General features: G+C 37.9%; 3 protein-coding genes and 1 long non-coding RNA gene across 4 annotated transcripts in view; 2 read left to right on the top strand and 2 right to left on the bottom strand.

The window, feature by feature from the left end:
• The window catches only part of LOC124454030, an 84,605-nt gene that overhangs the window by 38,685 nt on the left and 28,806 nt on the right, over window positions 1-17,114 (bottom strand). The gene's annotated exons all lie outside the window — the stretch shown is intronic.
• On the bottom strand, window positions 6,328-8,242 carry LOC124453984 (uncharacterized protein K02A2.6-like). The gene is made up of 2 exons (XM_047004800.1): window positions 7,000-8,242; window positions 6,328-6,929 (listed from the first exon to the last, which is right to left on the bottom strand). Exons 1-2 carry the CDS (start codon window positions 8,240-8,242, stop codon window positions 6,328-6,330), a joined length of 1,845 nt encoding a protein of 614 aa, XP_046860756.1.
• LOC124454039 lies at window positions 9,634-10,510 on the top strand. The gene is made up of 2 exons (XR_006951313.1): window positions 9,634-10,079; window positions 10,198-10,510. It is a non-coding gene; the product is annotated as an uncharacterized LOC124454039 (long non-coding RNA).
• Window positions 14,929-16,501, top strand: LOC124454032. The gene is made up of 3 exons (XM_047004844.1): window positions 14,929-15,086; window positions 15,459-15,843; window positions 15,929-16,501. The coding sequence occupies exons 1-3, from the start codon at window positions 15,081-15,083 to the stop codon at window positions 16,057-16,059; spliced, it is 522 nt and encodes a 173-aa protein (XP_046860800.1). The 5' UTR covers window positions 14,929-15,080; the 3' UTR covers window positions 16,060-16,501.

Here is a 17,114-nt window from a genome sequence, read left to right as displayed (position 1 = left end):
TGGATTCTGTATCCGTACACTCTGGCCAATAGCAAGATCTGGTCGATCGCGGGCTCTTTTGTCGTATCGCTGGACATGGCGTTGTCTGTGCTGAGAAATGTCTTGTTGAGCGGTCTGGTGAAAGGAACTCTTGAACGAAAGTCCATCGTCGATTTTACGTTGGAACATAAGTTCCGCTGGTGAAGGTACTGTAGAGGAAATTGGTGTGTTTCGTACAGCCAAAAGAGCTAATGCTGGGTCTTGATGCGTTTCTTTGCATTTTTGTAAGGTATTCTTCACAGTAGCGACGAAGCGTTCAACCTTCCCGTTAGCTTGATGGTAGTGTGGACTACTGGTTGAGTGTTCGAATCCATATTCCTTGGTGAAATTCTCGAAGTCTTGTGATGCATACTGAGGGCCATTGTCACTCACTAATTTTCGGGGTATGCCAAACTCAGAGAAAATGGCCTTAAGTTTGCTGATGATGTCTGAAGATCTGGTTGATGATAGTTTCCTCACAACAAAGTATGAGGAATAGTAGTCGACAAGTAACAGGTAGTTGGCATTGTTCCAGTGATACAAGTCTGATGACACGACTTCCCAAGGTTTCAGTGCTTCTTGTTGAATTATCGTTTCTTTAGGATTTGAAGTTTGGTGTTGCTGGCAGGAAGCACATCTTTTTACCATGTCCTTGATGTCTTTGTCAATGCCATGCCAGTAGACAGCTTGTCTAGCACGAAGTCGACATTTCTCGATTCCTTGATGTCCTGTGTGTATCTGGTGAAGTATCTCGGCTTGGCATGTCTTTGGGATGATTACACGATCACCTTTCATGAGAATACCATCATGTACAGCTATCTCGTCACGGAAATTCCAGAACTGGTGAAGGTCGATGGGGCAGTTTTGGCGATGCTCAGGCCATCCTACCATGACTTGGTGTGTAAGTTTCTGAAGTAACGGATCAAGATGTGTTGCAATCTTGACTTTTTCGAGCCGGCTCGTAGTCATATGTGCAAGAGATCCGATGCTGACGTCTAGTTGAGGTATCTCTGGTCCAGGAAGTGGTGATCTTGAAAGCATGTCGGGAACTGGCAATTGTTTTCCAGGAACATATTTCACAGTGTAGTCATATGGTTGGATCTTGAGTAGCATTCGCTTAATCCGGGGACTTGCAGATGAGACTGGTTTCTTAGTAATTGATTCCAAGGGTTTGTGATCTGATTCCACTAATACGTGGCGTCCATACGTGTAGTGATGAAATCTTGTCAAAGCGAAAACTATGGCAAGCATCTCTCGCTCGATATTGCTATAGTTCTGTTCTGTGTTCGTTAGGGTCTTGCTGGCAACTGTTACTGGCTTGTTGTCTTGATAGAGTATGGCTCCGAGTCCTTCCGTTGATGCGTCACACTGGATTGTCACAGGCCTTGTCGGGTCGAAATAAGCTAGGACTCCAACATTTGCGATGTTGCCTTTGATTCGCTCGAAAGCTTCCTGATGTTCAGGTCCCCACTGGAATTCAACATCTTTTCGAGTGAGTTTGTTGAGTGGTGCGCAGAGATCAGATAGATCTGGAGTGAATGGAGCGAGGTATTTGGCTGATGACAGGAATGATAGCAACTGGCTCACATTCTGAGGTTGCTTCATGTCTTTGATGGCAGATACCTTGGATGTGTCGGGTTTGATTCCTTCGCTAGTCAAGATGTGTCCGTAGAAGCCAATGCTGCTCTGCTTGATGTGGCATTTGTCATAATTGAGAGACAGGTTACGTTCTTTGGTTCTCTCCATCACTCGCAAAAGATTTTCGTCATGTGTCCTGTCGTCTTTGCCGTAAACTACGATGTCGTCGGCGATGCAGATGATTCTGTTAGAAGGGAAACATATTTATAATAATCATTTATGTATATTACGAGTCCACGTGACTACTGTTACGTAATATCGTTGTTGTTCTGCCATATAGAAGAGAGCACATGTTATGTTAAAATATATTGTCAATCGTTATGTTGTCAAACTCCTTTATGATTCTATCTGATGTTCGGTAAAACCTCTAAATCTAACAGGTTATGGGCCCAGAATGCTATGGTCTACATGTGAATCGAACAAGTCGACGATTTTATAAAATATTTCTATAAGTATTTTGCGGTCGAATATAAAGTCAATATGGCTGAATTGAATTCGTTCAAATTTGCGAAGTTAAATGGGTCGAACTATCGGACCTGGTCTTTTAACATGCGTTTATACTTAGAAAGCCTTGATCTGTTTGAACATGCTGAGGGTACTGCTCAACTTACGTCGGAAAGTGCCGAAGTTCGTCAGAGTTTTGCGCGTAATGCGAAGAAGGCATGGACTCACATCTGTCTGGCTATCGAACCAGAATATCAAATTCATGTACGCCATACCACAACTGCAAAAGAAGCATGGGACGCTCTAAAGAAGCAATTTGCTAGAGAATCTCTGTTACAGAAAGTGAGATTGAGACAACAATACTACGCTTGCCGTTATCGTTCAGGAGAAAGCATGTTGGAGCATATTAGTCACTTAAGAACATTGCATGACCAGCTAAAAGAAATGGGGTAGAAGTTGATGACAAAGAACTGGCAATGACACTCTTAGCGAGTTTGCCTGAAGAGTTCAAACCCTTGATTACAGCCCTGGATGCAATAGGTGATGACTCCTTATCTTACGACAAAGTGAAAAACATGTTGTTAAATGATGTTGATCGACGACAAGACGGAAAGGATCCTGAAGGAGCATTTGCTGCTGGAAGAAATATGAGAAAGAAAGCAACAATATGTATTTAAAGGGAAGTGTCACAACTGTCATGAAAGAGGGCATTTTGCTCGTGACTGTCAAAGAAAAAGGTCCTCGACGACAAGAACAAGAAAAGTAATGAAAGAAAGAAAGGTGAATCTGCTACGTGTGTAGAGAAAGAAGATGATGATAATATGGTGGAAGACGAAGCATTGTATACCTCAAGTTCATGGAATAATAACAGCTGGATTATCGACTCAGGTGCCACACAGCACATGACCTATAATAAGAGCAATTTGATTGAATATGTTCAATTTTCAAATCCATCAATTGTTAATCTTGGAGATAATAGAAGTATTCTTGCATATGGTAAAGGGGTTTGCCGTATTATTGCTGATGCAAATGAAAGACCTCAGAAGATAAGTTTGCGAGATGTGTTGTATGTACCAGATCTAGGTAGGAATTTGCTTTCTGTAAGAGCCATGATAAAGCTTGGAGCGTGTGTTACTTTCAAAGATGATCAATGTGAAATCTTTAGAGGTAAAAAGTTGTTGGCAAGTGGTATAATGCTGGAAAAACTGTATGTATTGAAAATCATTGAAGGTAACTATGTGAATGTTGCAATAGATGATAAATTAATGTTATGGCATTATCGTTTTGGTCACCTTGGAATGAACAATGTTTCAAAACTGCTGAATGATAATATGGTTATTGGCATGGATACTACGCCTAAGGAAGAATCTCCATGTGAGGGATGCATTATGGGTAAGCATCATAAATCCAAGTATCCCAAAAAGGAAGCAAAGCGTGCAATTAAACCGTTTGAATTGGTGCACAGTGACGTTTGTGGACCGATGTCAACAAATTCACTTGGTGGTTCAAAGTATTTTGTTCTTTTTATTGATGATTTTTCAAGGTACACTTATGTTTATTTCATTAAGAACAAACATGAAGTATTGGAGAAGTTTAAAGTATTTAATGCAATGGTTTTAAACATCACTGGTTGTTCAGTTAAAGTTTTACGGACAGACAATGGTGGGAATATTGTTCCAAAGAATTTAAAGAATTTCTTAAGCAGAAAGGAATTACACATCAACTTACTGTGCCGTATAATCCCGCACAGAATGGTGTATCGGAACGAATGAATCGGACACTTGTTGAATCAGCCAGATCAATGTTATCACACAGTAATATGCCGTTACAATTTTGGGCAGAAGCAGTGAATACAGCTGTCTATCTGAGAAATCGAAGTCCGACGGTATCACTTAATGGAGTTACACCGTTTGAATGCTTGTTCAATAAGAAACCAGATGTTTCTAATCTGAGAGTATTTGGATGCCTAGTTTACGCCCACGTGCCTGCAAGTCAACGAAAGAAATTTTCAGAGAAATCAAAGAAGTGTATCTTCATCGGATATCCTGAAGGGACGAAAGGCTACAAATTGTTTGATGTGCTCAGTCAAAAGTTTATCCGAAGTCGGGATGTCGTCTTTCGTGAGAGTGTATTCCATAAGTTTGTTAAAGATGTTCCTCTCACAACTAATAAGACTACTGAAATCGAGGCAATTATCAATACAGAAAACCATACGGGAGAAATTGCAAATGAAGTGGATCATCCTGAAGACAATGTGCCAATACCATGTAATCGTCCAGTGGGAGCCACGTATGAAGATAACTTTCTAAGAGATGTGGAAAATATCAATCCACGACGTGAAAGGCGACCACCACAAAGATTTGATGAGGAATTATATAGTTGCAGAGAAGATTTAACCGCAGATATTTATGAGCCAAGTGCTATCGCTGAAGCATGGAATGGAAAGAACAGTAACGAATGGAAGAAAGCTACAGAGTTGGAATACAAATCATTAATCGAGAATGATACGTGGGATCTTGTACCACCACCCGAAAAGAAAAATGTGATTGGTAGTAAGTGGGTGTTTAAAGTCAAAAGAAAATCTGATGGAACAGTCCAAAGATTTAAAGGTAGACTGGTAGCACAAGGCTACACTCAATCACCAGGTATAGATTATGAAGAAGTGTTCGCACCTGTTGTAAGATATAGTTCGATAAGATCGTTACTTGCAGTTGCCACCATTTGTGACTGGGAAGTCCACCAAGTCGATGTTAAAACTGCATTCTTACAAGGAAATCTGGAAGAGGAGATTTATATGAAACAACCCAATGGATTTGTTGATAAAGAACGACCAGATTACGTTTGTAGATTAAAGAAAAGTATATATGGGCTAAAACAAGCAGCGAGATGTTGGAATAACGCGATTAACACTTATCTGTTATCCAATGATTATACGAAATGCACCGCTGATCCCTGCATCTACATCAAATCAGTGAAGTCTAAAGATCGTACAATTAAGTTCGTAATTGTAGCGATATATGTTGATGATATGATGTTCTTTTCAAATGATGTTAAGATGTTGCAACAAGAAAAGCGATGGCAATGAAATTTCAAATTGAAGATTTAGGAGAGCTGCACCACATCCTTGGAATGACAATTTTAAGAAATCGAGGATCTCGAACAATGTCTATTACTCAAACAAATTATTTAGAAGGTGTGCTCAAGAAGTTTGAGATGGAGAATTGTAAGTCTGTTTCAACACCCTTGGAAACAGGAAAGAAGTATGAAAAATTGTCAGATGAAAATGAATCATTTGATAGACGAACCTATCAAAAGGCAATTGGTTGTTTAACGTACGCAGCAACAATCAGTAGACCAGATTTGTCCACAGCCGTCAGCATACTGTCTCAGTTTATGTCTAATCCTAGTATACAGCATTGGAAAGGAGTGAAGCGAGTATTTCGTTACATTAAAGGAACTTTGAATTATGGCTTGGTTTATACTGCTAAAAATGCAAGCACGATTTTGACAGGATATTCGGATGCAGATTGGGGAGGAGACATTACAACTCGACGTTCAACAACAGGATACGTTTTTCAAGTACAAGGTAACACAGTAAGTTGGTGTAGTAAACGTCAAGGATGTGTAGCAAGATCGACAACGGAGGCGGAGTACATTGCTCTGAGTACTACTAGCCAGGAAGGGATTTGGTTAAGAAGATTGCTGGAAAATATTTCAAAGAAACAAGATTGCCCCACCATCCTATATGAAGATAATCAAGGAACGATTGAATTAACTAAGAATCCAAAATTTCATAATAGAACAAAGCATATCGATATATCGTATCATTACGTCAGAGAGCAAGTTGAGAAAAAGAACATTACTATCAAGTATTGTAGAACTGAAGATATGTTAGCGGATGTAATGACTAAAGGATTAACAAAAGTTAATTTTGAAAAATGTAGAAGCAAACTGGGACTTATGGAAGTTTGAGAACTATGTTATCTATGAACACTATTAGTTAAATTTGTTAAATATACTATGATTATTAAGTGGGAGTGTTAGAAGGGGAAACATATTTATAATAATCATTTATGTATATTACGAGTCCACGTGACTACTGTTACGTAATATCGTTGTTGTTCTGCCATATAGAAGAGAGCACATGTTATGTTAAAATATATTGTCAATCGTTATGTTGTCAAACTCCTTTATGATTCTATCTGATGTTCGGTAAAACCTCTAAATCTAACAGATTCCTGGCAATCCGTCGTATGTTTCGTCAATCTTTCTCTGGAAGATATCCTGTGCAGATACCAAACCAAATGGGAGGCGTTTGAAACAATAGCGACCCATGGGAGTGTTGAAGGTTGTCAAGAGCTTTGATTCTTCGTCAAGGACCACATTCCAATACCCAGATTTGGCGTCAAGTTTACTGAAGACTTTGGCGTTACTGAGTTGGGGTAGCACGTCTTCGAGTTTCTGGATGTAGTGGTGCTCACGTTTGATCGCATCGTTGAGTCGCTTAGGATCCAGGCAGATCCTTACATCGCCGTTTGGCTTTGGCACTACCACGATGCTGCTAACCCAGTCTGTGGGTCCGTCGACTTTCTCTATGACACCGATGTCTTGTATGCGTCGAAGTTCCTTGCGGAGTGGTTCACGCTGACTTTCTGGCACGGATCTTGGGGCGTCCTTACACGGAATAGCATCATCTCGTATGGGTATCTTGTATTTTCCTGGAAGTGTTCCAATCTCCTTAAAGCATTCAGGATAATGCTTAAGAAGGGGAGTCTTTTGAAATCTGGATGGGCTTTTGTTGGGTCTTAATCTGGCATATGTCTGTTTGGCTATTACACAAGGTGCAGTCTGTGTTACAGGTCTCTTTGATCAATTTCAACTGGCGTAGAGAAGGTAGACCAAGCAAAGGGGTATCATCAGTTTCTGTCACAAGGAACTGGGCTTGCGCGGTTTCTCGGCCATGGCGTATGGTTGTGGTGAAATACCCAATGTGTTGTAGTTCTGAACCACCGTATGTCTTAACTTTGACTTGGGCAGGCATAATCTTTGTTTCTGGCTTAAGCTTTCCGGAATTATCAAAATCATTAGGGAATAGCTCGCGGTAGATTTTCTTTGAAATCACACTGGTAGGCGCTCCGGTGTCCACCTTGCAGCGGAGATTGTACGGTCCTCTTTCTCCGTGAATTCTGACAGTAGAGAACAGTTCCTCTCCCTTTAAGGCGCAGTACTCTAAGGAGTCAAAGGTGAGATCAATTGTGTCATTGTAGTCATCATATGACGCTCCGGCGTATTCTAAGGAATTGACATGTGTTTTGGCTGATGGTTCGCGTCTAGGGTTCTGCTGGCTCCTATCCATCTGGCGATATTGCTTTGTGATGCAAACTTTTTCCCAATGTCCCCGTTTTCCGCAGTAGTTGCAATTGTCCTTCCGGGCTGGACATATATCGTCACGATTGTGAGCGCGACCACAGTTGAGACATCCATTTTGTCTGACGTTTGGGCGATACGGTGACTTTTGGGACTGAGTTGTCTGGCTACGTTGATGATATTGATGGTTTTGGTTTCTAGGAGTAGATTTTACAGCGCTTATTGTTTTAGTTTCTTGGAGGGCGGTCACGTGTTTCTGTGAAGCTTCTTCGGCGCGAGCTATTTTCATGGCGTCGTGGAGCTTCAAAGAACTATCCTTGGTGAGTAATTTCTTGCGAACCTCGTTTGAATTAACTCCAAATATAAGTGTGTCGATTAGTTGTTCTTCTTTGTCTTTGTACTCACAATCATCAGCGAGTATTCTGGCTCTTGTCATGAAACTGTCGATTGTCTCATCTGGCGCTTGTTTTAATTCACGGAGCTGAGCTCGGACCACGCGAAAATTTGTCTTCGGTCGCACGTATTGTTGAAGTTTTGACCAATAGCTGTCAAGCTCCTTTTCTTCGTCGGCTGTGAGGTCCAATCCATCGATTATGTCTTGTCCTTCGTCACCAAGAAAGAGTTTGAGATAGTTTACTTTTACGGCTTCGGTTTGATCATTTAACGGTCCAGCGAACACGATTTCGCAATTCCTCTTGAACTTTCTGAAGGTTTCTGGAAGATTTCTGGCTGTCCAATACATTGACGGAAACGGTATACCACGTAGGTTATCCATTGATATGTTTAAAGCTTGTTTCTAGCGATATTTGATTGAGAAAATGGCTTAAAAATCCACAACTTCTGACACCATGTTGTAGTATCGACTTGAACTCTTTAATAAAAATTCATTTTACATACCACGAGGTAATTTACATATCACGTGATTCTATAACAATTTGCATATGAATATGAATGTAAACAAATCTAACGTGAGTATATCATAACAGCAAGCAATTCTTTTAGCTGTGTCATTCTAGAGATTCAACACAAAAAATTGACATGGTACGACCAAACTTGCAGGCTGGCTGCCCCACTGCATGCACGACGCACCGAGCAGATGCGAAAGCGTCGACATTCGCTCTCGATTGATCTGCCTATCGAGTTTTCTCAAAAATGTCCTCCATTTGCACAAGCCAGTGCAAACACGAGACATATCTTTTATTACTTAAGTGCAACTGTCTTCGCAATACTTTATTTTGGAGTCGGATAAAGTAAACCGGATGTTCAGTTCCCCCCAAAAGTCGAGTACTACAATCTACGGTGGCTCACAAAGGCCACCACATAAAATAAAAATATTAATACACACACAAAATAAAAATACACACACAAAATACATTATACACACACAAAATAAAAATACACACGCAAAATACATTATACACACACAAAATAAAAATACACACACAAAATAAAAATACACACACAAAATATGATTGCGGGCGCTTGCAGTGTCGGCTTACTCGGAATTGCTCGTAATTGATCGTTTTTGTTTTCAAAGTTCTAATGGTTCCAACTTCCAGAGTACATAATAAAATTCATTGATTTCACTGTGATCAATTATTTCAAAGTTGCTTACGATATTGCTCCCCGTATTCTGGTTAAAATTAAGCTTAATGTGTTGTCCTGGTTGCGGCAACAATTCCGGCTCAGTCTCGGAATCAAACACGTACTGTGATGATTGTTTATCAGAGCAAAACATTACACGCTTGATAACAAGTTATTTCAATCGTGGTTATCCGTATGGGGCAATCGTCAGACTTTTGCAAACCTCCGGTATTCTGATGTCTATACGGACGTTGAAGCGCCGCTTCAGATCTTTGGGCTTAAGACGAAAAGGACAAGTCGTTGATGAACAAAATGTAAGAAATGTTATAAACCAGGAGATTTAAGGTGCTGGACGACTGTCTGGCTATCGAAGTATTTGGCATGCATTGAGACTTCGTCATGGTATAAATGTGAGTCGTCACGTAGTAGCCAGAATTATGAAGGAAATCGACCCAGATGGCGTGGAAACAAGAAAGGCCAGACGATTACATCGTAGAGTATATAAAAGCCTAGGAGCAAACGCTTGCTGGCAACTCGACGGTAAGATTACATTAATGTAGTTTCTATGAATTTTTGATCAAACTTATAGATAATGGGGAACAGTTACCCAAACCTAGCTTTTTTGTAGCACATTATTGAGTGCAAATGTCTAACAAACTCTTCCCTTTTTAAGGATATGACAAACTCAAACCATATGGGTTTGCAGTACATGGTGCTGTTTGTGGTTACAGCAGAAGAATTCTGTGGCTTGAGGTTGTCAGATCAAACAAAAATCCAAATGTAATTGCAGAAATATTTCTTATTGCTGTTAAGGAGTTTGGAGGCTGCACATTGTGGGACAGAAAATGTTTTATTGTCTGCAATGCAATGCTACCTGAGAGCTGATGGAGATGATGAATGGGCAGGGGAGAAAGCTCATGTTTATGGATCCTCTCCTTCAAATCAAAGAATTGAAGCATGGTGGTCTTTCCTGAGATGAACTGGGTCAGGCTGGTGGATTGACTTTTTCCAAGATATGGCACAAAAAGGTTTGTTAGAGCTGGGCAATACCTACCACATGGAGGCACTGTGGTTTTGTTTTAACATGTTATTGCAAAAAGATTTAACAAAAGTAAAAGATCACTGAAATAGCCACTACATTTGTAGGTCGCAGCATGAAACCGTATCAGGAGTTCCAGACATTTTGTTCTTTCTGCCAGAATACTATGGGGGTGAAAACTGCCTAATAGAGATTTCTGCTGATAAGCTGAATGAAATGGAAGAGAGAATTGACCCATGCATTTGTGAGGACATTTACAAAGAATATTTTGATTATGTCTTGGAAAACAAAAATTTGGCATATCCCGAAGACATAAATGAAGGATTTAAAATTTTTCAACATTTAATTAATGTACCACAATGAAGTTAGTGTTAATTATATAGATTATCACACAACATAATAAAAGTTAAATAAAGTAAATGGTTTGAACCCAGGAATATCGTTACATGTTTGTAGATATAGATTGTCCAGGTTAGTAGAGTCCTGAGAAGGACTGTTATTGTTGATGTTGACTGACATTTCAACAACCTTAGCAATAAGCATCTTCCGAGTCAAATCGAAACGTCAGTCAACATCAACAGCAATAGTCCTTCTCAGGACTCTACTAACCTGGACAATCTACATCTACAAACATGAAAAGTTACCATGTAAGAAGTATTTGGCATAATGATACCCATGCCATAAGGATGAAATAGAAATATACTGTTGCAAAAAGGTTTTTGCAACCAATTGCAAAGCAAATAAAACTATATTATGAAACATGATTTGTTGTAAATTGTTGAATACCATTATGCTAAAACGTAGCATTCCGCCACTAAACTTAAAATTTGGTGTTATAAACACGTTATAAGAACTTTGAACTAATTGAATATGTACTTGTTATAAAAAACTGCTAAAAAACTTTATGGAATCCCAAAGAAGGAGAATTTAAAATTCCATCATCCATTTTTTCTTTAAAAGTATCATATTGCACTTCATCCTTTGAACCAGGGAATAGAGGGAGATAAAGTGTGGTATCACACGTGTTTGATCTTGGACGAACGTCTTCCCAAAAGCATAGTGAAGGCATTGGTGTAAAGCCAAGAGGTGGGATGTCATCACTTCCTGTTGCAAAGATTAGTACATCTCCCAAAGTAGCACCACATCATCCAGCTAAACAGAGAGCAATATACATGTTGATGTAGCAACTAGCAGTGTTTAATTTTTCAACTGCAGAAATAATAATGCATACTTACAAGTTCTAACTTAACATCTTAGTACTACAGGATTTTGTAAATACTGTAAACTAGAAATATAGTCAATGAACTATCTTACATTACCTTCGCAATCTTGCAGATAATCCCTCCAATCTAGGTTCATAGAAACTACATTAATGTAATCTTACCGTCGAGGTGTCAGCAAGCGTTTGCTCCTAGGCTTTTATATACTCTACGATGTAATCGTCTGGCCTTTCTTGTTTCCACGCCATCTGGGTCGATTTCCTTCATAACTCTGGCTACTACGTGACGACTCACATTTATACCATGACGAAGTCTTAATGCATGCCAAATACTTCGATAGCCAGACAGTCGTCCTTGAATCTCCTGGTTTATAACATTTCTTACATTTTGTTCATCAACGACTTGTCCTTTTCGTCTTAAGCCCAAAGATCTGAAGCGGCGCTTCAACGTCCGTATAGACATCAGAATACCGGAGGTTTGCAAAAGTCTGACGATTGCCCCATACGGATAACCACGATTGAAATAACCTGTTATCAAGCGTGTAATGTTTTGCTCTGATAAACAATCATCACAGTACGTACGTGTTTGATTCCGAGACTGAGCCGGAATTGTTGCCTCAACCAGGACAACACATTAAGCTTAATTTTAACCAGAATACGGGGAGCAATATCGTAAGCAACTTTGAAATAATTGATCACAGTGAAATCAATGAATTTTATTATGTACTCTGGAAGTTGGAACCATTAGAACTTTGAAAACAAAAACGATCAATTACGAGCAATTCCGAGTAAGCCGACACTGCAAGCGCCCGCAATCATATTTTGTGTGTGTATTTTTATTTTGTGTGTGTATTTTTATTTTGTGTGTGTATAATGTATTTTGCGTGTGTATTTTTATTTTGTGTGTGTATAATGTATTTTGTGTGTATATTTTTATTATGTGTGTGTATTAATATTTTTATTTTATCAATTATGTGGTGGCCCTTGTGAGCCACCGTAACAATCAGCATCTCAATATTCAAAGTTAAATTTGCGAGCAAGTTAGTGCACCTCACGTTACAGTAAGTATTAGCCAACATATAACAAAATTTTATGAGATCAAAAATCACACAACAATTCGATACACAACTGTTTTGTCAGCATATAAGCAATTATATAATTTACAAAGCAAGACAATATTCGCGGGAAGACTTCGCGTGTGACTTCCTAGGTAATTTACCAACGCAAGGTGTTTGATTTACTAAGCTCTGTAAAACTGTTTAACACCTCATTCACTCTATTTAGCACTAATCATTTGGATGGTTAGGTGTTAAATGGTTTGACACAGGTGTGGTCTGGGTGCCAAATATCTGTATGACTGTATATCTGTTTATTGAGTCGAGATTAGGATTCATGTTCTTCATGTCCTAAGTTGACCACACCATCAGATCTCAATTAACACCTTTATACCAATAAGGTGGAAGAACGATGGACATAAAGAGAACAAAATAAAAAAAGCACCTTAACCCTTTGGTGCATGCATTTGTTCGCTTCGAGCTCCATCGTGTTCGGTGATTGTTGCTCTGAAGCAACGCCATGCAGCAAAGGGTTAAGTTTTAGCATTACGGTTTACTGTTACGTGCTCCATGTAGGTATTGATTGTCAAGTCTATGCCTCATTTGTCTGTCGCTAACAAGGACTTAAAACACAAAACACAATAAACGCATATAGGTTATATGATCACACAAGGATTTTTTTATATCGTGTTTTATTTATGCCTTTGTTATTTATTAGCCTATTTTTGTCTAAAGCTTGGGAGTTTTAATTTTTTTCATATTTTTTAAATCATCAAACAGCAGCTAGAGCTTTTTGCTTCTTATAAAAATATTGGCAGCCAAGATTGTATGTACATTAAAAATAAACATTTTTACATAGGAAATATATGATGAATATCAATAAAACCCACTAATTGACTGTCATGTATATTTTCTGCTTGTGTAATAAACCATGTGCAATGGATAATGTATATATATATTAAGCAACATGGACCTTCACCTTGCATGCTAATGAAATGTTTTATGTATTTAAGAAACTAACATCATTGTATCTCATGCAGCTGATACACAAAAGAGTAGTCATGAATAAAAACTGTTGTAAAGCTCATGTATCTATATGTATTATCATTGGTATATTTAGCACAACATTTATACTGTAGTACCTCTTTGTTTTAACATAATCTAGCTTATTTTCCATAGAGCAATGTGTTTATATGATGTATATGATATTCAATCAAGCAAAATGCATAGGGAAAAACCCGCAATTTGAATATTTGATACATCCAAGGCTATAGGATTCATTACTCGAATAAAATTCTTTCTTTTTTTTTGTCATTGAACGAATTGTACCTGTTTGTAAGAAAATGTCAGCGAGTTGTGAGCACTAATCTTTAAGAAGTGGCTCTATCTCAATTGAGAGTCTCACTTATGAGTTGAAAGAGCTACCGGACGCAAAAAAAGACAATACAAAATGCAATTGCTCTTGTGTAAAAAGGGATTTGTTATGCGGATAAGTTGTTGGCTATTTTTCGTCAGCAAAACTTGGGATGTTTACAGCACTGACGAATGTAGTACACGTCCACAAAGCTTTTATTCTAAAAGCCTTTGCCATGGAAGATACATTTGTGATTAAAAACTCAAGGTAAAACCTTGTTGATCAACAACATCTAGCCCATAATTGTCTTTGAGAAGCTAAGCCGCCATATTTAACTGTAAAATTTAACTGTGTAGCCGCCAAAGTTAACTTTAACTAACTTTTAACTGCAGTTAGCGCTAACTACTTTTTTATACAACCGACTTAACCGCGTGGTTAAATTTAACTACTTTTTAACTGCAAAAAGTGTAGTTAAAAAGTAGTTAAGAGCTTTATACAACCGGCCCTTGGTGTTTGTTTTTTTTTGTTACAAAAATGTTTAAAAATGAATATTTTAAATGTAATTAATCATAATTCGACTTTAGAAAATGATAAAAATTGTTAAGTTTATCTAAAATGTTTTTTCCAAGAATTAAGAAAGTGTATGCTCGAAAATGTAAAAATGAGAAGAAAAATACTCAAATATGCTGTAGTTATAAAAATATATTTAAAAAGTAAAATTATATTGTCGTCATTTTATCAGGAACTACATCAATATATTTGGATAAATATCCATGTCTAATACATAATTTCCAAAACTTTTCAACAAAGTCTTTCATAGCATAACATTCATCAATTGTATAGTCATTGAATTTAGGTTCTTGCATGAATACTCTGATAAATATCGAGAATACAATTTCATCCAATGTAAAACGTACCAGCGATTTACGTACAATTAACGTACAATTAACGATGTGCAATGTGCAATTTGTTTTAGCTAAAATGAAAACAATTGCACATCACTTTTTCAAACGATGTGCAAAAATCAGCGGTTTCAACGAAAAACACTGTCGTAAATCATACGAATTTGTTCACGTTTGAAAACATTAATTTAGCAATTAGCGCTATATAATAATTAACATAATATCGATTTGATTATGCCTATAAAGAAACACTTTTGTCAAAAAAATTGCACATCGTTTTTTCTGAAATAATTCGCACACTGGGTCACAAGCCAAAGGGAATACTTACAAGAATCGCGCCAAGTGGTTGAATTCTCCTGTGAAAGGCACTGAATATAAAAAGGAATTAATAATTGATTCTCATACCGAACCTGCCATATTGAAAGATAGCAAACCTAAAAAAGAAACAGTTGTGAAAATTATGGAGGTTAGTATTATATCGTTGAAATAATACTCATTTATTGTTCCCCTCCCCATTATTTATTTGAGTGTCTTCCTCCCATATGTTTCATCAAGTGTATCCCGTTTCATCAAGTGTATCCCGTCTCACCAACATTTCATCAAGTGTACCCCTCTACCCAATATTTCATCAAGTGTACCCCTCTACCCAATATTTCATGAAGAAGTTCCTCCACCAATAATTCATCTAATGTCAGCCACTGCTCACAGGATCTACATAAAAGTACAGTCTCTTTGACATGCATGTTTTGTCAAGAAAACATATTCAATTTTTTATTTGTAAAACGGAAATACAGATGAAATGCTATGCAAAATACCATAATTTTTTTGTATTGTTAAGGAGTCACGAAAGCCAGATGTTGACAACAATATCGTTCAAGGAACGATTACAGCAAGCAAGCCTGCAAAACAAGTTATGAGCGAGATTCCATTAGATAGCGTTTTCAATGATGAACCATCGAATGATGCGAATAGTTTCTTCGAGAAAGGCTCCAATGGTGGGGAAACAAAGGAAGAAAAGCCTTTAGTCACAACAACGTCCACAAAAAGCACTAAAGTTGTGACTACCAGTCGTACTGTGGTTAAAAGTGACGGCGAACCTGTAACGACTACTGTTGAGAAAAAAGTTATTGTGAATGGTGAAGAGCAAACTAGTGAGAAGAATTTACTCTCTCCTCCTTCCAATGATGTCGATGTCGACGACAAGGAAGATGTCAGCGAGGAAGGCATGGCTATAAGGCTACCTTGAATTTATTCATGTGAATTTAACAAGATGTAGAACGGTACTATCTTATTGTCTCGTTCACTAAGGTGCTGCTGATAAAGAAGAGAATGAAAGCTCCGGTGGAAAGTCGCGCGAAAAAGTGAAAAAGAAGAGAAGCTTTAAGAAGTCGTTCCAAGGAATAATTCATAGGAAGAGCAGGGTAGAGAAAGATGAGTAAGCGAAGTGGACTTCATTCCTTAATTCATGTATCTTTGCATCAGATTTTGACAGCATCTATTGTTGACGGTGCTAACTGAGAGTATTTCTATCACTAGAGGAAATTATTTTGCCTATAATTTGTTTCTTTTAAGAATAATCTGAGATTCGTCGTTGATTTCTCGATTGAAATAAACAGTAGGTCTTTTCAGATTCTTAGAGATATGAATAGTTACTTACAAATTGGTAGTGATTTAGGAATATAGAAAGAAAGTGTAGCAAACGCTGTCTTTATTGTCAAGTATGGTAGATAAACCACCAAATCTATGAAAAAACTAAGTATTTTGGCCGAGTTGTCTTTATGCAGTCTCACTTTAAAAATGACTGCGCGTAAATTGTACATGCACAATGTGTTTTTAAGTAATCTATCTGGTGTCGATTGTGAAATAAATCATTAAACTGTATTTGATTGAGTCCACAATGCCGGAAGAAAAAAGATCTTTCTTCTCGTGAAAGATGATCAAGTGTATTGAAGAGGTAAGATTACTTTGATAATACTTTAAGCAATTGTTCAACGTGAAAGATTTTAACCCAGGAGGAGAGTGAAATGTTTGTAGATGTAAAATGGCCAAGTTAGTAGAGTCTCGAGATTGATTGTTGGTGTTAGTGTTGACTAATCTTTCGTGTTCATTAAACAGTTCATTGCATACTTGTAGAATATTATAAACTACACCGGTCCTAGGGTGAAAGTCAGGATTTATAAATAGGTGAGGGAGTCGCTTAGGACGTGTCGAAAAAAGCAACTTATTGATATCAATTCGAAATTGTCACAAAAAGAGGGAGGATTGCCCTTTTTGTCCTCCCCTGGCTACGTTCCTGATGTCGCGCGCTAATCTCAGAATGTATTATGGCACCAGACTAGTGATGGTGTTAGAAATACCTAAGTTAAAGTTGTGTTGAAGTTACACTGAAGGATGTAGTCGTTAACAACTAACTGAGCAATTCATTGAATGAGGTTATATGAGCGTTTAAGCGGGAAAATATACATATTTGTTTTACTTGTAATATGTTTTTGAC

This window comes from Xenia sp. Carnegie-2017, unplaced genomic scaffold, assembly GCF_021976095.1.
Source record: "Xenia sp. Carnegie-2017 unplaced genomic scaffold, XeniaSp_v1 HiC_scaffold_29, whole genome shotgun sequence".
NCBI lineage: Eukaryota > Metazoa > Cnidaria > Anthozoa > Malacalcyonacea > Xeniidae > Xenia > Xenia sp. Carnegie-2017.
Note: the sequence above shows the minus strand (reverse complement) of the source record. Positions and strands in the feature narration are given on the sequence as shown.